This window comes from Propithecus coquereli, unplaced genomic scaffold, assembly GCF_000956105.1.
Source record: "Propithecus coquereli isolate 6110/MARCELLA unplaced genomic scaffold, Pcoq_1.0 Scaffold802, whole genome shotgun sequence".
Lineage (NCBI taxonomy): Eukaryota > Metazoa > Chordata > Mammalia > Primates > Indriidae > Propithecus > Propithecus coquereli.
In genome coordinates, this window is record NW_012154197.1 from 570,386 (window position 1) to 591,367 (window position 20,982).

Consider the following 20,982-nt stretch of genomic DNA (forward strand, 5'->3'; position numbering starts at 1 on the left):
TCCATCCACCTCAGCCCAGTGGCCAGGTGGGTTCTAAGCTTGCCCCATCTCCATCAGCAGCCAGGGAGACCCCTCTGCTGAGGACACTTCCTCTGCCTGGCCACTGAACTGTAGTTATTAGATAGTAATTCCATTGGCTAATAGCAGCAAGGTCCCCAGAAAAGGCCCCCGTTAAATCTGGTCAGAATTTGCATTATCCTGCTTCTGTTCATGATTTCAGTATTAAACTTTTGACACACAATTGTTGAGCACCTACTGTGGGCCAGATACCTTGAGCACTGGGATATAAGGAGGGATGCAGCACAGTTCCTGCCACAGTCCACAGCCTGGTGGGACAGACAGACAAATAAATAGGCTCTAAGGATAGGGGAGGAAGGAACTAAGCCTGGGTGAGCTCAGGGGCCTGTGACAGGCTGGGAAGGCTTCTCGGAAGAGGAGATTTTTTGTCCAGTTGGGCCAGGAAAAATGAATTGTGAGTTAAGTTTCTTCTAAACCTTTTCTGAGGAGCTTTTGATAGAAAGGGAAGAGCTCACTTGAGGGCAATGAGGAGGGACAGGGTGGTGGGGGTAAGGGCACAGGAAGGGGTGGCTGAGACACCTGAGCATTTAGGTCCTGGCCAAGTTTGCTTGGTGCCAGTCCTGGCCCTATAACCTCAGTCCCCTAAGTCCAGGGACCCAAGCTTTTGGGCAGTGCTGTCCGGTAGAATTTCTTCAATGAAGCAAATGTTGAATTTCTACACCGTCCAGAACGGTAGCCACGTGTGGTTACTGAGCCCTTGAAACGTGGCTAGTGCACCTGACGAACTGAATGTTTGCTTTTATTACATTTTATTTATTTAAATAGCCACCCTATCTGACAGTATGGCTCTAGAAGCTTCTTACCCTGGATCACATTGGAATCGCTTGAGACGTCTTTTAAAAATTCTGATGCCTGGTGCCTGAGCCTGACCCTTCAGACTTTGATTTTGTCGATCTAGGGTGGGGTTTGCGAATCAGCAATTTCTTGCTTTGAAACAACCAGGTGATTCTCTAGTAAGCCAGGGTTGGGAGCCCTGGTCCGAAATGTCCGACACAGCCTCAGGGATGGCGAGGCCCCTCTTGCCACAGCTTTGCCTGCGGCGTGTGTCTTGGGCTAGGCTGGGCCTTCACTTGCTCCAGCCGCGCTCGCAGCCCCCTCCCCGGGAAGGCCCCATCCCGGGCTCCTCTCCACGTCCCGTCCCGTAGGAAGGTCGGGCCCTTCTGCCCTCACAGACTGCCGAGCCCCGCTGCTTGCCCTGCTCTCCTCCGGCTGAGACGGCTCTTGTTCACCTCAGAGCCCTGCGACAGTCCCAGCTCCTCTCCCCGGACAGCAGCAGCGACAGCAGTCAGGAGCCTCGTCCTCCAGGGCTCGGGGCCGCTGGACGGAGCCCAACCAGCCGTTTTCCCAGGCTGGGCGAGGCAGGGCCGGAGCGGGCCGTGGCCAGGCCTGAGGTTTGGCCGCCTTCTGCCCGGTTTCCTACTAGACAGCTACGCAGATGGATGTGTTTGGGACAGCAATAGCACAGGCTTTGGTAACAAGTCCGAAGCTTGGAAAGAACCCTCCTTTCCCAGCATCATGGCAAAAGCTTTCTGCACCGGGCTCACCAGCCCACCCCCATTTTTGCCGCCCACACCCCAAAAACGACTTTCCCGTGACTCACGTGGCAGCTTGTGCACTTCTTTTATTATTAAATATATAAGCAGCTTCCTATTTTTTAAATAGATATTTAAATGACTTTATATAAAATAATTCACCACTTCCAAGTATAAAAACGAAATCTCACAGTACGTGAGCCAATGTTCCCTCTCGGCCGTCTCAGCGAACAGAGGAGCTTCCTGTGCAGGTACCTAGGGAGACATCGGGCTCCCCTGCTCTGACGTCACCAAGTGCCCACAGAGAGCTTCTGCAATGGGTTGGCTTTGCTTTTTTGACCTTTAAAATACTATGCTTAAGGTAGAGGGGTTGGGGAGGAATGCCTTTTTTGTGTTTTTTTCTTCCATTTTCAAATATGTGTTTTCTAGCATCGAATATAGTCTGTGACTGGAAGGATGAGCCCCACAGGAAAGTCTCCACCGCCCTTCCCTCAGCTGCCAGCGTCAGGACAGGGAAGGTGGCGCCAGCAGACCCTCGCCTTCTTGGGCAGGAGGTGAAAAGGTCACGGGAAGGCCCGGGAGGCAGGAGAGCAGGCACACAGCAGCACAAAGGGACAAGGGGCAACTGACAGCCCTGTCACCCATTACCCAGGCCAAGGGCTGGCCCAGGAAGTGGAGGCCCTCAGCGCAGTTGGAAGCCGAAGCCTGGACCTCTTGGCGGCTCTCCCACCCCGGCTTGCCTGGTCGGAGGAGGTGGTAGTGGGGCACGGGGATGAGGTGGAGTGTATCGCTGCCCACCGGGCTCACGGGGAAAGAAGGGCAAGAAGAGGATGGGAGCTGGGTGCCACGCAGGTGGGCTGGGGTGCAGCCTAGCCCAAGGCTCCTGACAGGGACAACCTGCTCAGCCCCAGGGGCCTGCTGGCAGCAGAGAAAGGAGACTGGGCTGGGGGTCTGGGGTGCAGACATCTCCCCAACCTCAGGGGCATACCCATATTTCAAAGACCCATTTTCAGTCAGAGCTCATCCTGCAGCCTCTTGCCTCTGCCCTCCCCTCCCGTGTCCCCGACTAGTACTTCCCTCCTGGGAATGTCAAAGTGCAAGATGCAGAAACCTGGGCGAACAACACAGCCTAAAGACCGGCTCTGGCTGGCAGCCTGGGCAGTTTTCCCACCCTGCTCCACCCCGGGAGTCGAAGGCCAGGTCAGGAGAAGGGCAGGGCTGAGGGTTCCCTCAGTCGACAGGTGAGGCCAGCTCAGTGCCAGAAGCTGGGGAGAGGCTGGAGGGAGGCAGACGGACGGATGTTCATTCTCGGCATGGACGGGGCAGGCTGTTCAGCAGGCAGGTTCAGTGTTCACAGTGCAATGGCTTCCTTCAAGAGGGCAGCCCCTCAGAGAGCTCTGGCAGGGGCTGGAGGGAAAGAGGGGCGGAGGCCAGAGCTTGGTCCTCCTCTTGGCATCACGGGCAGGTCAGGCAGGTCCGGTAACCGGCAGAGGGCACTTAGGTGAGCAGAGGGTGTAGACCTCCTTCCAGCTGTCATTGCAGATCGAGGCCCAAAGGCGTCCTCTTCTCATCGCTTGGGCTGCACACACGCCTTTACGGGAAATCAGGCCGACGCTGTCCCGCCCTGCAAACCCCAGGCTCCTCTCTCTGGAGACAGGTCCCTGCCTGTCCGTGCTGGGATCCCGCGGCACCAGGCGGGCCCTCTGGCTGCAGGGCTCTTCCACTCCTCAGCGCCCACCCTGCTCTCCCACGTGCTACAGACCGCGGGTCCCTGGCCCAGGAGCTGGTGTGGAGGGAGTGAGAGGAGGGTGCAGCCCCTGAAGGGAGAGGGTCCTGAGCCGGGCTTGCCAGCCTTCCTCAAGCGCACGGGGGCCTCCAGGGCCCACAATAAATAGTGGCAGCGTGGGGGCCATCCTCTGGCCCTCTTTCAGTCAGTCAAGGGTCTGAGGGTGGAGGCGGAGGGACCCGCCTGGCTGCTCGGGTCCAGTCCTGGCAGGCAGGAGCTCTGGTGGCGGGCAGACCACATTCCAGGAGGATGTCTGGGGAGGGGTGGTGGCGGACGCCCCCATAATGTCTCCTCTCGTGGAGAGACTGTCCTGTGTGCCCAGCTGTAGGGGAGAGAAGGAAAGGCTGTCAGCTGAGTGGGAAGGCAGTGGGGGTCACTGAGGACACGGCCTGGGAGGTGAGCGTTCCTGTGGGCTGCCGGCGGCGCTGCAGGCAGGACTTCCTCTCATCCCTTCCCTCGCCTTCCCAGCCACCCCAGACACCACAGAGGGACAAGGAGGCTTTCCCTGGCACCGGCCCAAGCCTCTGGCCAGACTGGCCTCACCTCCCACCTCCTCCTAGGGAAGCAGGGACTCAGCAGGAGGTAATGGGGCCTGGTGGAGGTCTGAGCAGGGCTGGGGAGGGGTCGCTGCCCAAGCAGAGGGTCTGACAGGGAGGGAAGGGGGCACTTGAGTGTCCTTTAGACCCCTCCTCAGGCAAGACCTTCTCACTGGCCTTGGTCCAGTGGACGAAGAGTGACTCCTGCTAACCCTAGCATAGAATTTTTCATTTCCACCTTCACACCGCTCATCAAAGAGGGTCATCACAGAGATATTCAAGACTGCAGGCAGAGATAACTGAGGAGGAAGAACTTGGGCTGGAGAGGAAAAGTCTAGAGGCAGTGCTGGGACAAGGAAACTCCCACTCTGCCATTTGGCATGCTAACCCCTAAGCAACCCAGCCTCCTCCTGGATGGGCCAAGGGAGCTGCCCCCTGCATCATCCATGGGAGTCAGGGCCCTGCCCTCTACCCCACCCCCATCCTTGTCCCCTTGCCCAGCATCCTCAGGACGCTTTGTTCCCACAGCTGAAATCCCCTGGACTCCAGCCAATGGTTTGACTCTGGACCCTGTGTGGAGCCTCCCTCCCTAATGTCCATAGGCCCTACTGGCAAAGGCTGTCACGGGTCAGGAGGGAAGATGGGACCACAGCCTCTGGCTCCCAGCCCATTCCCATGCTCTGGAGGGGAAAGAAGGGGAACCATAAACTGGACACTGGCCATGCCGGGTACAGCCAGGCCGCAGACCCTGCCAGGGCCCAGGAGGGAGGAAAGACCAAGTGGGCAAGTTCCTGCCCGCTGCCCCGATCTCCTAGTTCTTGGGGTTGCGGTGCTGGTATCTTGAGTTTCCTGTGGCTCTGAGTCCCTCTCTCAGTCTCGGCCTCTGTGTTGCCCTCTCTCATTTCTCTCATCAGAGCAACAGTCTAGGGGCTGACACTCAGTCTCCCAGGGGGTCCGGGGGCCTGGCCTGGGCACCACCTTAGGACTGGACCCACTGGACCAAGTGGGTCCCTCTCCAAGTGGACTCTTGAGGGGAGGAAGAGGAAAGCTCAGGATGGGCCTGAGAACAGCCAAGCGAGGAAAGGGGAGTGGGAGTGCAGAGGGACGGGGCAGAGGGATGCCGAGACCACAGTGGTAGGCGGTGGGTGGTGGGCGGGGGCCTGGTGATCAGGGAGAGGGTGGCACAGCACTGAGCCACTGGTCCTGAGGGGGTCTGGGCCATGTCACCGCCCTGCCATGCCCCAGCTGACCCACTCACCCATCGTAGCCCACCCTATGACAGGATGACCCCATGATTCCTGATGTGCTCTCACTGCTAGCCTTTTCCCAGATAGGTTGCCCTGGTCTTGGGCATTTGCCAAATCCCGTCTCTCTAGGAGGGGCCCAGACCTGTCACTCCACACATGGGAAGGCCCTAAGGCGCTCACTTGCATTTGGGAAGGGGTGTGACTGGAAACTTGAATGGGCCAGGCCAGTTAGTTGGCCAACAAGTCAATCAGCAAATCAGTCAGGCAATCCGCCAGCTAGTCATTTAGCAGTCAGCTCACCAGTCCACAAGCAGCCAGTGAGGCAGCTACCAGCTAGTCGGTTTGTTAGTCAGAGTCACACAAACAGCTGGTCAGCTAGTCAGTCGGTTGATTAGTTAGCTGGTTAATTGGTCAGCCAGAGGCTGGTCAGTTAGAGACAGCTGGCCAGGGAGAGTTGGTGAGTCAGCCCTAAGCCAGTCAGTCAACATTTATTGAATTTTTGGCAAGTCTGGAGAGGCCCTCTCTGTAGAGGAACCCAGGATGGAAAAAGAAAAGCAAAAAGTGGGAGACAGTCCCTGCCCTCGAGGGGCTTACAATCTTCTTAGGGGTGTGGAATGTACATGTACATATAAAATAAGATTTAAAAATATATAAAAACAACATCCAAATAAGTGCAAATCAATATAGTATTAAGCAAATACAAAAGAGCAGAAAGGGCATGAACTAAAGGAGCAGCCAGAGGGCCATGGAGAAATCAGGAAGGCTTCTTCATGGGCTCATTGTGGGCCTGCAGGGGAGGGAGGAGGGCATGGGCCAGCCAGGGTGGGGCGCTGGGGCGAGGAGAAGTAAGGGTCACATCTTGTCAACAGTGTGGGCAAGGACAACAGAAGGCACTCATCAGTGTGCAGGAGACACCGTTGTGAGGGCCACGAGGATGACAGGGTAGGATTTAAAACAACTCCAATAGGCTCTGGTGATGGGCAGAGATCAACAAGGTGGTTTTAACAAGGTGAATATAAACTCCTGCACTTTGGTTAAAAAAGTTAAGTTGTCCAAATACAGGCTAGAGAAGGTCTGGCTTGACAGAGGTTTTGGGAAATGGAACTAGGGGTTTTAACAGACCGCAGGCTCAACATATGACAACAGTATGATGCGATTGTTAAAAAAACTAATGCAATCTCTCAATCTGCACGATAGAAGAATACTGTCCAGATCAAGGAAGGTAACAGTCCCACTGTACTCTGAGCTGGTCAGACAACATCTGGAGTACTGTGTCCAGGGCTGGGCGCCACATTTTCAGAGGGACATTGACAAACGAGTGTGTCCAGGATGGTGAGGGGTCTGAAAACCATATCATATAAGGAATGTTTGAGGGGCTTGGCCACATTTAGCTTAGAGAATTCTTAAAGGGGGCATGGACAACTGACTTTAAATATCTGAGGGCTCGCATGAGACCAAGGAGCTGGCCCGGAGCTGGGAGAGCGTGATAGGAAGCCGGCTGGCTCCCTGTCAGGGAGGAGGAGGGGGTCGCCCCTGTGGGGTGGGATGTGGACCAAATGACCTCTGAGAGCCCTTCCAAGACTAAGGTGCTCTAGCACTATGACTCTAAAAGCAGGGAGGCAGGAACCACCTTGGCTGGGGAACAAGTGGGGGAGCAATCTGGCAGGCAGCTGCTATTGGAGGGGCTCGGACGCCAAGCTAAGAAGGCTGGGTGTGAAGTGGCTGCAAAGCTACTGAAAATCCCCCAGGAGGGTAAAGGCCTTATAAAAGCCACATCTGAGGAAGAGGATTTTGGCTGCTCTGGGATCGAAGGTGGCAACAAGATAAGAAACCGAATGCAGAGGTAGTAGTTCCTGGCCTCAGCTGGGGTGGAGGGAACAGAAGGGCAGGGGGAGGCCCGAGGACCCAGAAAGGAGAGGGTTGGCTGGACCTGGTGACACAGGGACAGGGAGCAGGAGGGGAGGGAGTCGAGCGTGGGGGCCTCAGGGAAGGTGGTGTCACTAACAGGTGGGGGTGATTGGAAAAGGGTGCAGCTCATTTTAAGGGGTGGAGAGAGACCAAAACCAGAATCTTACCTTAGAATTCCCTCTACACTGGTAGTTCCGCCTGTCTGTCCTCATCCTGGGTGAGGGGACTGTAGGCAGAACACAGGGCCGGCATTAGATGTCAGCAGGAGGAGGGGAGTGAGGGACCCCTAAGTTTACCCCCAAGCCCTGCAAATACTTTGGACCTCTCAGATTGAGAAGACCCAGAACACCTAACTCTAGGAAGAAATCAAGAAAAAGCCCAGATACCTAGGAAAGAGGAGAGGCCCTTCCTCCTCTCCAGCCCCATTTCCTCAGAGCAAGTGGGAGAAAGCGCCTCCCCCAAACCGATCTAGAGAGGAAAGAGATCCCACGCCACACCCCCAGGGTCTCCGAGAGCCCCACCCCAAGCTCTCACCTGCCCTCTGGCTGCTCCATGGGAGAATCCACCGTCTGAGGCTCTTGATGGCTCTGGGGACAGGAAAGAGCAGCTCACTGAGGGGAGGGTGGGGGCATGGCGGTCCCATCCCCAGGCAGGGCTGCCAGGTATGAATGAGAGAGGTGCAAGAGTCCCCCCAGCGACCCAGAAGTGGGCACCAGCCAGAGGCCTGGGGGAGACGCTGAGGCCCCCCTGCTGACCATGCCCCTCTCCTCCCCCGCCCCCACGCAGCCTGTCCCCTGCAGGCCCTCACGCCTCAGGCCCTGCAGAGCTCCCTGCGTGCACCCTGCCTGACACACTCGCACAGCATTGCTCTCCTCCTCTGTCCCCCTCCCATTTGGTTGTCCTCTTGCTGTCAGCCCGAGAATATTCTCTCCCACTCTCTTCTGCTCCGTCCCTTCCCAGTGACCTCGCCGCCTGGGCCTTCTGATTCTGGAAGCAACTCTCCATTTCAGCTTCCCATGCTCCGCCTCAGGCAGCCCCTGTCTCGCAGCATCTAAAGAACCCAGGCCAAGCCCTGGCTGTCCCCCGACCTGCACCATGCCAGGCTCTGCCCCTGCCCCTACCAGGTGCCCTCCTCTCCCTTGCTGGGCTCTTCTTACCCGCCGCCTCCGCCTGTAGAACAGGAGGCCGCCAACAGCCAGCAAGACCAGGATGATGCCGGGCACCAGCAGGCGGAAGGCAAACCCGCGGAGCTGGGGACTGGGGGATCCCACGGGCTGCCTCTCATGGCCTGTGTCAGTCAAAGGAACGGAGTTAAAATGGGCAGGGGGCTGGGCCGCCCCCTCACTTGCTCCTGCTCCTTCCAGCTCTGTGGGGCTCCTCCGGTCCCTGGTGCTCCTCCTGCCCTCCAGGCCCCCGCGGGCCAGCACGCTGTTCCAGGAGCGGGTTCCGGGAAGCCTTGGCTGAGTGGGGAGCGTGGGGGGGCCGCTGAGGCCTTGGGGGTGCAGCGCTGAGGTCCTGGGAGAGCTCGGCTCCTGGGGGTCTCCGGGCAGGGCAGACGAGCCATCTGTCTTCTCAGGGGTGGGGTTCCAGGCCTGGCCATTGTGCCGCACAGGGCCAGTTACATCTGCTGGCTGTGGGTCCTTTGCGGATGCAGGGAGTGGAGAAGGCGCTGAGAGGAGGTCGCGGGGTCTGGCGGTCTCTGCCTGAACGCTGCCCCCTTCTGGCCTGGAGGGGGAAAGTGCTGGCCCTTGGGGTACAAGACCCTCACTATCCTCTCCAGAGGCCTCTTCTAGGGCCCAGTTAGTGCCCAACACAGAGTCCAGAACGTCCTCCATCCCAGGGGTGGGGCCCCCAGCAGAGGGCCCAGGCCGTGGTGAACCACCAGTGTTGCTGTCCTGGACACCTGGGGTCTCTGGCGACTCAAGGCTCTGGCAGGTGCTCCTGGGTGGTCTCTGCTTGGCACTGCCTGGGTCCACTGTGCGAACGGGCTGCTCATTGGGCGAGAGGGAGCTGCCCTCTGTCCCCTCAGAGTCAGCCCAGGTCAAGCCAGCCATAGGGGCCATGGAGGGGGCGAGGGGCTGGTGGGGGGAGACAGAGGCCAGGTCACTGCTAGGGGTGGCTTTGGGGTACAGGCAGTTGCAATCAGGCTTGGTCACCACATCTGAAAGAACGACAGAGAGAGGGCGAGAGAAAGACGGGGGAGATAGAGTCACCAGCCTCCAGCACAGCTTTCCCAGAGGGGGCTGAGGGGGATATGAGTCTGGGGTCCCCTCATCTCCTAAGTCAGCCCTGGGACTGAGAAGAGGACAGGACTGGAGCGGATGCTCATGACACAGGGTTCAGGCAGGGAGGGAGCAATACGCAGGGTCTCACGGGCAGAGAGCAAAGAGCAGGGTTCGGATGCACACTGGGGTGGGTGAGGAAGACAGAGAGCAGCCTGGGCGAGGTTCCGGCCGGCCAGGGGCCAGGCCAGGAGAGGGAGCAGTGGCCTCTCAGCTAACACAAGAGACTCCCAAGCCCCAAAGACACTGGTTTCGTGCACGGCCAGGAGCCACACAGCCACAGCCGCAGGCAGGAACAGGCTGGGGCTGGAACACGGCCAAGGCTTGGGGCCTTGGGAATGAGAAGCAGTGAGACTGGACTTGGCCATTTGCAGTTGCAGGACCTCAGCCCCTGCCTTGGCGAGCAAGGTTGAATGTAGGAGGGCACATGTGGCACAGGACGCAGAGACGAGGACACGCAGTGTACACATGTATGCAGCTGAGCCAGCACTGGGAGTTTCAATGATGCTCAGACTTCAAATCCAGCCTTGTCCTTTGAGGGGAAACCCAAGGCATCCTGGGGGCTTCTGAAGCCAGGGTATCCTGGTGATTCGCAGCAGGGCTCCTGGAGCAACGGCCCTGACTCCCAGATGGACATCTGCTCTCTCCGTGGCACGCCCCAAACGTTTAGTCGGCCTGTGGAGCCCGCAGGGAAGGCCTCCATGCCTACGAGGCTCCCCGAAGGGGCTCCCTTTTCCACTTCCTAATCTCACAGGCACCAGCACGACCCCTCCACATGCAGTTACACGTAGGTGTACATGCACACACATGTCAAAAAGACATGTGCCTAGGACCAGAGGTACATGAAGCCACATATGCACACAGAACAAGCATGTCCACACACACAGGAACATGAGTAGCAGCCAGGCTGCCTCCCAGGGGGTCCCCCCAGCTCCATATTTCACCTCCCGATCCCCCGTCCCTTACACCCTCCTCCCACCACCCACTCGCTGGCCCCTTTGGTGCTTACCTTGGTCGGAGCATTTAGCAAAGTTGTTGCTGCAGTTCTTGCTGAAAATATTCCAGTCCTTTTTAAGGAGATTCTTTGTTTCATTAAAAACATTCTTGATCTTCTCCAGCAACTGGAGAGGTGTCTCATAGAAAGTTCGGACACAGGCCTGGAAGCAGAGCAGGGCCCCTTTGGTGAGCATGACCATTGGCCCCATGTCATCTCATTTATCAAGTTCCCTTGTCCTTTGTCACATCTCTCTTCTTTTTCCCTTTTGTTTCTTCCCTCCCCTCTCCTCTGATTTGCGGCCGACTCAGTCCTGAGGTTGTGAGATATGTCATTTATTCACGGAACCGCGCAACAGATATTTATGTGCCAGGCATCTGGTAAGTACCTGAGAATTGTGCAATGGACAAGAAAGAGGTGGTTCCTGGCCCCACTGGACATTGACACTAAGCACATTGTCACCAGTGCAGGGGGTCCTCTGAAGAAGTACTGAACCATCTCATGGGGCACAACAAAGGGAGCTAAATGAGGGTTCAGGGAGAATTTCTCTAAGGAACCGACTGAAAGATGAGCAAGAGTTAGCCAGGAAAGGAGGTGGGATTGGAGAGAGCTGTCCAGGAAGCAAGAACAGACCATGATGTTCCTGAGGCAGAAAAGGGCATGAGATGTCAAAAGACAAAACGGAGGCTGGAGCAGCTGCAGGACCACCTTCTAGGAGGCAAGTGGCGAGAGATGCAACTGGAGAGAGGTCAGCACCGGCCAAGTCCTGCGGGACCTTGAGGGTCACGTCAAGAACTTTTAATTTTATCCATAAAGCAAAAGGGTAACACCCGAAGGGTTGATGGGGAGGTGGGTGGTGGCACAAAACTCGAATTTAGAAAAATCACCTTGCTGTGGTGTAGAGAATGGAACGGGGCAGGCCGCAGGGGCTGAGGGACCTTCGCTGGCACTGATGTGTCTTGGAGGGAGGGCTAAGGATGCCCCAGCCCTGTCTGCTGAGCTGCTTGTGGGCCCAGGCTCCCACCCTCTGGGGCTCTGAGAGGCTTCACCTGCCTGGGCTTCCTGCCCCCTCTCCAGTGGCTCCTTCTCAGTCTCCTTCCCCAGCTCCCCTCCTCCTCCTGATGTCCAAATGCTGCCATTCCCCAGGGCTCAGCCCCGGGCCCACCTCTCCTTTCACACCAGGCTGTGCCGTGCATGCCCATGGCTTTATCGGGGCCTACTTGCCAGTGACCCCCAAGTACCAAGTTTTTCCTTAAACTGAGCTACAGGCTTTACTAGGCCGTGAAGTCCTTGGAGGCATTGCTGCATCCCCCTGGCCTGCGCACAGTGGGCCCTTAATAAATGTTTACCAGACAAATGAATGTATGAATGAGAAGCGCTGGGCTCAGCTCCATCGCTCACCAGCAAGGTGACAGTCACCAAATGAATTATCCGGTTTGGGCTCATTTCCTCATCTGTAAATTCCAAACAATAACCCTGCCAACCTCTCCCCAGGGCTGCCGCAAGAAAGGCAAGCTGGCTCTCTCGCGCCTCTCTCCTCCATCTCCCTCAACCTCCCCTCGTGCTTCGCAGAGAAAACAGGAATCTTCAGACTTCTGCCTGTCTCAACAGGAGCCTTCCCTCCCCTCAGGAGCTCAGGAAACTCTTGCCGAGGAGGGACTGGCTCCTCTAGCCCCAGGGGCCCCACCCTCCTGGAGCCCACCCCTCAGCATCCACACCTGTTCCGTGGGGGCCTCCCCAGGCAGGTTCCAGGACCTCACACCATAATCGTGAGTGGGGCTGTTTCTAAAATGCAGATCCCCAGACCTAGCCTCAGACCCAGGGCATCAGACTCTTGGGGGGCGGGGTGTCCTGGGAATATGCATTTTAAACAAAATCCCCAAGTGATTCTTATGAACCTTAATGTTGGGAAAGCACAGATTTAATACCCCTCTTGTTGAAAATTTTTCCTCCCTAATCACACACTCTTTCTAGCAACATCTTTCTTCTTCTGCCCCCTTTTGGAGGCAAGTTCCTCCACAATGTTGTCTCCCTTCCTCCCTTCCTATCACCCCTATCTGGCACCTGTGACACGTTGCCAACTCTAATAGACAATCTGCAGCCCTTACCTTGCTTGACTTCTAACCCCATTGGACGAGTCGACTACTTTCCATCTTGGACCCCATGACCCGACTCGGCGCTCTCCCAGCTTTCCTCCCACCTTCAGGCTGCCCCTTGCCAGGTGCTCCATCCTCTGCTTGCCATCTAAATGCTGGGGTTCCTGGGCCTGCTTCTCTTCCCACGGTGGGCAGCGCTACCCAGGCCGTGGCTTCACAGACGACCACCGAGCCCACACCTCCATATCGGTGCGTTGCCAGTCACAGCCAAGACCTGCACACCCACTGCCTGCTTGACGTCTCCACCCGGCCCTTTCGCAAGCAGCTCAAGGCCCCTGTGCCCCAGGCTGGACTCCCGCTCTCCCCACGCCCGCTCTGCCCACCGAGCGTCCCCATTTCACCAGCATTGAAATACCCAGGTGCTCAAGACAAAAACTGTCCTCGCCTCTCCCCTTGCCTCAGCTCCTCACATCCCCTGCCCGTACCAAGTCCTGGCGGTCCGTCCCCTCACCCACCGGAACCCATCCACTCGCCCTCAGCTTCTCGCACCACCCTGGGCCAAGCCACCAGTATCTCCGCCCTGGACTCGTGCCTCCTGCTGGTCTCCCAGCCTCCACTCCTGTCTCCACGGTCCACGCCCCACACAGCAACCCGGACAGTCTCATGACGTGAGATCGGGCCACTTGCCTGTTCACGGCGGCTTCCCTCCCACTTAAGACAAAATCCGGCATCTTAAAGACCCCAAATGATCTGGCTCCTGCCTTCTCTCCTCTCCCTGCTTTACTTCCCATGCTTTGGCCAGGCCGACCCCCCTTTGGGTCCCTGAGTGGGTACCTTCCTGCTCACCTTAGGGCTTTTAGCGCAGCGTTCCCTGTTCCGGGACGTTCTTCTGGTCTTATGGCTTTCTAACCCTTACTCATCTTTGGAGCTCAAATTAATATTTTCTCACTCAGAAGCCTTCCTTGCCTCTGCTTCCCCACCCCCATTTCAGCTGGGGTCCCCCGTCACTCTCTCTGAGCCCTGTGCGGTTCTGGCTCATGGCTGACTCCCTCCCCTCCCTCAAGTCATCTCTTCCCTGGCTTCCTCTTCTCCAGCGCAGCTACTGCCAGCCTGCATACCGCATATTTTACCTACGTGTCTTGCTAACTGTCTCACCACTCCGACCACCCACCCCAACGTCAGCTCCACGAATGTGGGGATTTTTGTCTGTTTTGATCACAGCTGTTTCCTGGTGTCTAGAACAGCGCCTGGTACACAATAGGCACTCAATTAACTACTTGTTGATTGAATGAACAGTACCTATGGTTTGTAATTATATTTACATGTGTCATTGTATAGTTAACAACTGCCAACCTCACTTGACTATAAGCTCCATGAGGTGGGAACCATGTATTTCTTGCTCACAATGACATCGTCACGGCCCAGCACTGTGCCTCCTGCACGGTAGGTAAGGACTTGGTAAAGGTCGGTGGGACGATAAATGAATGCGAGAGCGAGTGAGCGATGATGTGAGACGAGCTCAGTAAACATATTCTGCACATACGGGCAGGGTAGCACCCCTGAGTGCCCTCTGCCCTGACTCGGTGCTCCCAGCCCCAGGATCCTCCTACCTTGTCATGCTCTTCATAATCCTTGGTGAAGCAGCTCTGCAGCCTCAAAGAGAGTTCCTGCAGCCGCACAACGGCTTTGGCACCGGAGGTGTTGTCTTTGAAGCGCATGGTGTCCTCCATTATGTCTTCCACCAAGAGAAAGGCCTTCTTAAGGTAGCACACGGGATCTTTCTGAAAAACGGGAAGCTGGAGCTTATGGCCTGGGAACCCAGGCTCTGTGCTGGGTGCCCCCCACCCCAGGCAGATGGAGGGCTGCAGCCTGCCCTGCCCCTGCCCCCGGAGCAGGGGATGCATCACTCCAGTAACAAGGAGAACGCTGCCCTTGGCTCGTCTTTCTTTCTCTCTCTTTGGGATCTATCGCTACTGGGGACGGGGCTAGAGTGAAGGAAATGTGGCTTCTGATTAGAGGATGTCTGGATTTCTGGACTGGGAGGTGTTAATCTGGATAGATGCGCATAGGGAAGGTGGGCTCCAGGGAACCCCCCTTCCTTCTTTCTTCTTCTTGGCTTGCTGTCACAATAGTCCTTTACCAGATGGCCCCTTCAAAGCCTACAGGACCTAGGGGTAGTGAAGACTACCTCATGGTCCAAAGAATAACCTTAGTGTTTCGTCTCCCTAAAGACATGGTGGTTGCCTCGAAGACAGAGACTCTGCCTAGCTCTGTGTCCCTAGCACTTGGTCCAGTAGGTTTCTAGTAAATGCTTGTTGAGGCCAAGCATGAGAGTGAGTGAATGAGTGAATGAAATACCGAGGCTATTCTTTGGATCATGAGGTGGTGTCCAGCTCTAATAGAGGTGTGTATGAGTCTCGTGTGTGAGAGCTCAGAGATGGGAGCAAGTCTGGGCATTGTGGCAGTTTTGCGTGAGACACAAAGATGAATAGATGTGGAAGGGCAGGGGCAGTTGGAAAAGAATGAAAGGCATCAGGCAGAGTTTGTGCAAAGACACAGAGGCAGGAAGGAGCAGGGAATAGGGGATGGTGGATGGGGCTGAGCGGCTGAGACTGGAGCTTGTAAACCACAGGCTAGCCAACCAGGACTTTGTCCTGGAGTGATGGGAGCCCTGACAGGTTTGGGGGAGGAAAGCAAAGGCAGCAGATCGGGGTTTCAGAAAACTCCCCCTAGTGGCAAGATGAGGTGTGCACCAGAAGCGGAAGGCCAGTTAGGAGGCTCCTGAAATTGCCTAAGCAAGGGATTGGGGAGTGAGGGTGGGAATGGAGGGGGCAGGACCTGCAGCACTTGGTGGCTGTTTGGGTGTGGGGTAGGAGGAATCTGCCTGGTGAATGGAAGTGACATCCTTAAACAAAGCATGTGACCTGGAAGAAGTATTGGTTTGCCTTAGAGCCTAGAGCCAACCTGCCCGGGTTCAAATCGGGCCTCTACCACTTACTGGCTGTGCTCCTTTAACTCTCTGTGGATCATAAACAGTATCTGTGTACCACATAGTGGTACTGTCAGGACTAAATTAGCAAAGTGCCTGGCACACGGTAAGCCCTTGATATGAACCAGGCCAGCAGAAGGGGAACAGCAGGGGACCTGAGCCCCGGACCCTGCCCGGCCCTGGATCCTGGCACCCCAGACTTGAGCATGCAGGGATCCTCACATCCTCACCCTGTCCGGCTCTGGGAGATTTACTGCTTTCATGCTCCCACATGCACGCCACCCCGGGAGGTGCTTATGGGCTGGTACAAGGGCCTTGTAAACAGCCATCACTCACCAACTGCTCCTGGTCTACAAACTCAAAGGCAATTTGGCACGAGGTCTCCATCTGACTATCAATCTGTAAAAGAGAGCAGGCTAGTGGTTGCATGACATCTATAGATCAACTGAGCTTGCGTCAGAATGGGGACCTTAGTTTCTGGGTGGATTGGGGTTTGAACTTTATCTACCTCCCCCCAACCACACCTGGAAAGACAAAGCCTGTGCCTTCCACATGCACAGGAGAGGGCTGTAGAAGAACAAGAAATCTCCTTCACCTACCACCCTATGAAATCTGGCAAATGCCAGTTTGTTATAAGAAAGAACTATCTACAGAATATAGGCTATACTCTTCCCTGGCAGGTAGTGAACACTCTGTCGTGGCAGGAATTCAAGTAGAGGCTGGACAAACTCTAGGGACTCAGAATCTGTAGGGGCTGGAGCTAGATGCCCTTAAATGCCTCTCTACCCCCCAGAGCAGTACTTCTGTGATTTAACCTCGGAGATGCTCTTGGTCTGCCTTGGATTGCTACAGCAGCTACACGCAGAAGTAGTGTAGGGGCAAGAGAGGTAGAAGGCCCAGCCTACAGGCCCCAAGCTCAGGGCCAGGGAGCTGGTCTTAGCCAGTGATGTTCCACCCTGCCTGGCTGTCCAGAAGAGTGGTAAATTCCCTCTGAGCAGGACAGCAGCCATGACAGCAACCTGATTCTGCCTGGCTGGACCATGTTTGCAATTGTTGATGACTCTGTAGCCCTGAGTAGAATGAGACACAGGCTCCTTCATGGCCCAGATGAGCAGGCTATCCCAGCCTCAAGGCATGAGCAAAAGCCAGGGAAGTGAGGGTGGAAGGCTGGGAGTTATACAAGAGCCTCCCCTCCAAATCTGGGTGGGGCTCTGATGCCAGGCTGGCGGCATATATGGGAGTCCAGGAGTTGGAGGCAACATCTGGACACAGCAGGCAGACTGGGCTGGCCTCCCAGAGGAGGTATCCTACTGAAGGACAGCAGGTCTCAGAAGCCTTTTCAGAGTCCACGGTCGACATTCCTGGGCAATCACTAACCCAGGCAAGCAGCTGGAAGCCCACCCTGTTCGCTGCATGCAGGGAAGTCAGAGAGAGCGTTAGGATTGAGGAGACCAGAGGTCCTAACCTTGGGAAGGTCAGTGAGGGTAGCATCAGGGGAGCCATGTCCTGCACATTCCTATTTCCCTGCCTGCAACCCCTCTCTTTGACCCTGCTCCCTGGCTCCTGCCTTAGTTTTCCCAGGGGAGAAAAGGTAGAATAAAGCACAGCCGCACACTCACCAGCTGCTGCAGAGACTGCAGGTGTCCGTCTCCAATCATGTGGCTACAGTGCTCTGACACCCCTTCGGTAATATTCCCGCTCACCAGGAGACAGACCAACAACAGCAGGAGGCCCAGCCATGTCTGTGACAGAGAGGGTGTCATTTCTCCCTAGCTCTCACTCTCCCCAGTTATCCCCAATGCCCTTCTGAGAGCAGAAAAACAAAGGCCTACACCTACAATGCTACGAGCTATGCCCCTCACCCCAGGATGTAGAAGTCCCTAAATCCCAGTTTCTCAGGATTTGTTAACAGCCGCAGCACAGCCTTGCTCTCCCTTGATAACAATTCAAATGTCATTTTCTCCAGGAAGCCTTCCCAGATCAACCTGAGCCAAACCTAACTACACACTGAGCTAATAATGACACAGATGGTGTGCATACCAGTCTAAGTTCTACTAATAATTACACAGGATACTCCTCAAAGGTTAGACTTGCATCTACCTGACGTCCCTGCAACATCAACACTGAGCCAAGCGCCTTCTGAGCCGCCCTCAAGTTCAAGTTCATGCACCATCTTTCAGACTACAAGCCAGAGACAGCCCAGCCTTTCCTCTCACCTGGTTCCACTCAGGTCTGGCCCTGCCACTGGAAAAAGCTTGAGACCAAAGTCAGTTTCACTGGGAACTCATCCCATGCCAGAGATCTCTTGGAGCCCTGGGTGTGTGTTTCAAAAGGAGCCCAACTGATTAATCAGAGGCACCAGTGCCAGCTCTGGGCCTGGCGAGCACCTGCCTATCAGAGCCCCAGCAGGCTCTGCATCCAGCTAGCCAGCTCTCATCGTGGCGGGGAAGTTTTCTGAGATCTCTCTCCTCTTTCAGCACCCACCTAGCCCAGTAGCTACTCAGCCCAGAGTGATGGGACTGGCTCCGGACACCCTGTCTTTCCCTTTCCTTCCTCCTTCCCTCCTCCTCACCAAGGTCCCCTTCTCCCTACCCCTGTCCCTAGATCTCCTCTTCTCCAACCAAAGGCAGAGGGACCCTTGGTTTTTCTTTCCCCCAGCTTGAGGTTGCCTCCTCAGAGCTCCTGAGCCTCTTGGAAGCTGATGCCCCCAGATTCAGGGAAATGTTGACAGGGTGGGGTGAGGGCTGACACTTTTCTGGGCTCTGGGCTTTGCCTCAGTAATCCAGATGACAAGACAAATACTGCAAATAAGTAGCACATTGGAAAAGCACAGGGACGCCATGAAAACAGCCCATAACGGCATGCTAGTTTACATGTAACTAAAAGCCCACATGCTTGCCAGCTCTTACCAGGGAGGAGAGGCAGCTCTGGATGGGCTACCTGGAAGGCTGCAGGGAGGAGAAGCTGATGGCAGGAGAGGGACAGGATGGTCCAATACTACTCAGCACAGATCTGGCCTGATCTGAGGGAGGGAGGGAGGACAGTCATGGGGGGGCACTTCAGGCTATGTCGGGCAGTGAAAGAGGTAGCTCTGGGTAGGAACAGCTGCCCAGGCTCTCAGGAGGAACCTCGGGTTCAGGACCTACTGGAGGAAACTGCGCCACACAGAAGGTGTCTCTGCCCCAGGCTGGCTGCACTGAGGCTCTGAGCCCCTGGAGTAAATGGTAAGGAGGAAACAGGCTCTGGGGAAGGGGTACTCAGGAAGACAGCCTCCTCACAGGCACTGCCAGATACTGATACTTGAGGACAGCAGGGGAGGGCAATGGCTAACTGCAAGGGCTGCCTGGCTTCTGGCAAGACTTTAGGCATCAGTGGCAGGAGGATGCAGCCACCGCATGGAAGGCTGACTTGAAGGTGGCCAAAGGGTGATAACCCTGGACCTGGGGCCCCCGTTCTGCCTCAGAGGAGGAGCTGGATGGACAGCTAAGGGTTAACACTCTAGCTTGCATCTGGCTGGGCAGGCTCTTCTCCTTCCTCCCACCCACCAGCCTCTGCCTCTGCCTGGGGAGCAGCCCTCAGAAGGAATCTCTGCTGCAGGCTCAGAGAGATGCTGGCGCACCTCAGCCCAGCTGTCCAGCCTCATCTGCCACCCATGCTGTTCCATCTTCCCCCTCAGCAAGGCTTCTGGAGAGACCTGGCAGGACCAGACCCTTGGACTGCCCCTGTCTCAACACAGCCAGCCCCCCTTTTCTTCCTGGCCTTGCCTCGTGGTCTCACCTTCAGCCCCTTAGTCTCCCTTTCCCCTCTCAAGCCAATCTGCTCTCTCTCCTTTGGGCACTTCCCCCACTGTGGATCTACTCCTCTCTCCCTCTTGCCCCACCTGCAAGCCTCTCCTCTACCCACCCCCAGCCCCCAATATTTTTCTGCTCCTTTTCCCACAGGTTTCTCCTCTCATTTTCCTCCAGGGCTCCTCAGAAGCAAAGGCATCTTGAGAGCACTCACTATCAACAGTGCCAGCCTGCACTTTCCAGGAGCTGCAGCAGCTACTGCCACAGTTGAGGCAGGGCCACCCTACCCAGCCTCTGCCCCCGTCCAAAACCTCCTTCCACCTCCCTTGACCACTGCAAAGCCAGGATCTGCCCAACTGATTGAACTAGAATTTGCAAGAATCTCTTGATTCAGAGCTAGCCCCAGGCAGCTCTGGAGACTGGTCCCCCCAAAACAGCCACCCAAGTCCCCAGCAGCTCCTGCCTGTGGACAGGAGCTGCTTGCTCCTGCTGGAACAAGTAGCAGCTTGCCCATCTCCTTCCCTTTGCCAGCAGGTTGCTCCGCACAGGTCCTGGCATTCTATAAGCTGGATGACCCCTGAACTCTCGCCACCCAGAAGCGCCCATTCCCCAGCAGGGCCTGCATATGTGGCCACTGAGGAAAGTGCCCACCAGAGAAAGCACCACACTCAGTGCATGGCCACTCTGCCCGTCCCTTGGTAGTGGCCGGTCAGAAGGGAGAGAGGCAGGGCTCCCAGGCTGACAGGGGCCTCCAACGGTGGCTGTGAACCCGTCCCTCCTGCCTGCGGGTGGCTCAGTGTTCCCCTCCGTGCAATGGGGCGAGCAGCCTTCCCTTCCCAGGGAAGCGCTGCAGCCCCAGGAGCAGCTGCCCGGCCGCCACCGGCCTCAGCCGGAGCGCCAGAGGCCCAGTCCGTGCGCAAAGGCGGTTAGCAAACCAGAGCCGTGGCCGCGGCAGCAATGCCTGAGCAGGGCGGCCGGCGCGCTCGGGCCGTCGGCTCCGAGGGGCCGCGCCGCGCCGCGCCGCCGAGCCTCCGCCCCAGCCCGGCCCGCACCCTGGGCTTACCGTGGGAGGGCAGCGCCCGGCGGCGCCCGGCGCGGTCATACGGGCAGCTGGGTCCCGGCCGGGCGCGTCGGCCGCCCTCGCTCGCTCGCTCGCTGGCCGCCGCAGAGTCGGCGCCCCGGCCCAGGGCCGCGCCGCTGTCCCGGGATGCAGAGAGCGCGGCGGCGGCGCCGAGAGGACCCAGGCAAACTTTCACTTTCCCTGGGGCCGAGCTTCACTGGCCAGCCCTCGGCACAGCCTTTTAAGCGGGCTAGCGGGGCATGTGGTTTATGGGAAATCACCCTGGACAGGCGCCAGACACACACACACACACACACACACACACACACACACACACACTCACTCGCACTGATACAGACACAGACACACACTCACTCCGCAGGCCCACTGGGCCGCCTCCCCCGCCTCCCCTCCCCCAGCCCGCCGCCGGTCGCCCCGCTCGCTCGTCGTCCCAGCCGCTGTTTTCCGCGCAAGCCTTGAGCAAAGGAACGCGGGCTCCTCCGCACCCCCACCCCGCCTTTCCCGCGCCCTCTGCGGACCGAGCCTTTCCTTCCGTGCCGATGCTGTTCCCCTCTTTCTAATACTCATCCCAAGGGACTTTCCCTCCAGGCCTGAAAATCCCCAAATCTGAGCAGGAAATGAGCCAAGAGCAGGGATAGGCGCTGGCAGGGGAGGGTAAATCCTCT

General features: G+C 57.0%; 1 protein-coding gene across 3 annotated transcripts; it reads right to left on the reverse strand.

Annotated features, from left to right (window-relative positions):
* Nucleotides 1–1,687: 1,687 nt before the first annotated feature.
* On the reverse strand, nt 1,688–20,560 carry CSF1 (colony stimulating factor 1 (macrophage)). Of its 3 annotated transcripts, none has more exons than XM_012663384.1 (9): nt 20,300–20,560; nt 17,068–17,190; nt 15,785–15,847; nt 14,070–14,240; nt 10,379–10,526; nt 8,245–8,375; nt 7,622–7,674; nt 7,255–7,313; nt 1,688–3,718 (listed from the first exon to the last, which is right to left on the reverse strand). In XM_012663384.1, the coding sequence occupies exons 1-8, from the start codon at nt 20,336–20,338 to the stop codon at nt 7,268–7,270; spliced, it is 774 nt and encodes a 257-aa protein (XP_012518838.1). In that variant the 5' UTR covers nt 20,339–20,560; the 3' UTR covers nt 1,688–3,718; nt 7,255–7,267. The 3 variants fall into 3 exon arrangements, with proteins under 3 accessions (XP_012518838.1, XP_012518835.1, XP_012518836.1); XM_012663381.1 differs by having other exon boundaries at nt 8,245–9,248; XM_012663382.1 differs by lacking the exon at nt 1,688–3,718 and adding an exon at nt 6,006–6,520 and having other exon boundaries at nt 8,245–9,248.
* Between the last annotated feature and the right edge of the window lie 422 nt (nt 20,561–20,982).

Coding starts and splice junctions, on each gene's coding strand:
- CSF1 (XM_012663381.1), bottom strand. CDS start 20,338: ATGACCGCGCCGGGCGCCGCCGGGCGCTGCCCTCCCACG. Junction 14,241..15,784: donor TTGTAGACCAGGAGCAGTTG/GTGAGTGATGGC, acceptor CCCGTTTTTCAG/AAAGATCCCGTGTGCTACCT. Junction 9,249..10,378: donor TGCTAAATGCTCCGACCAAG/GTAAGCACCAAA, acceptor TCGTTCTTTCAG/ATGTGGTGACCAAGCCTGAT.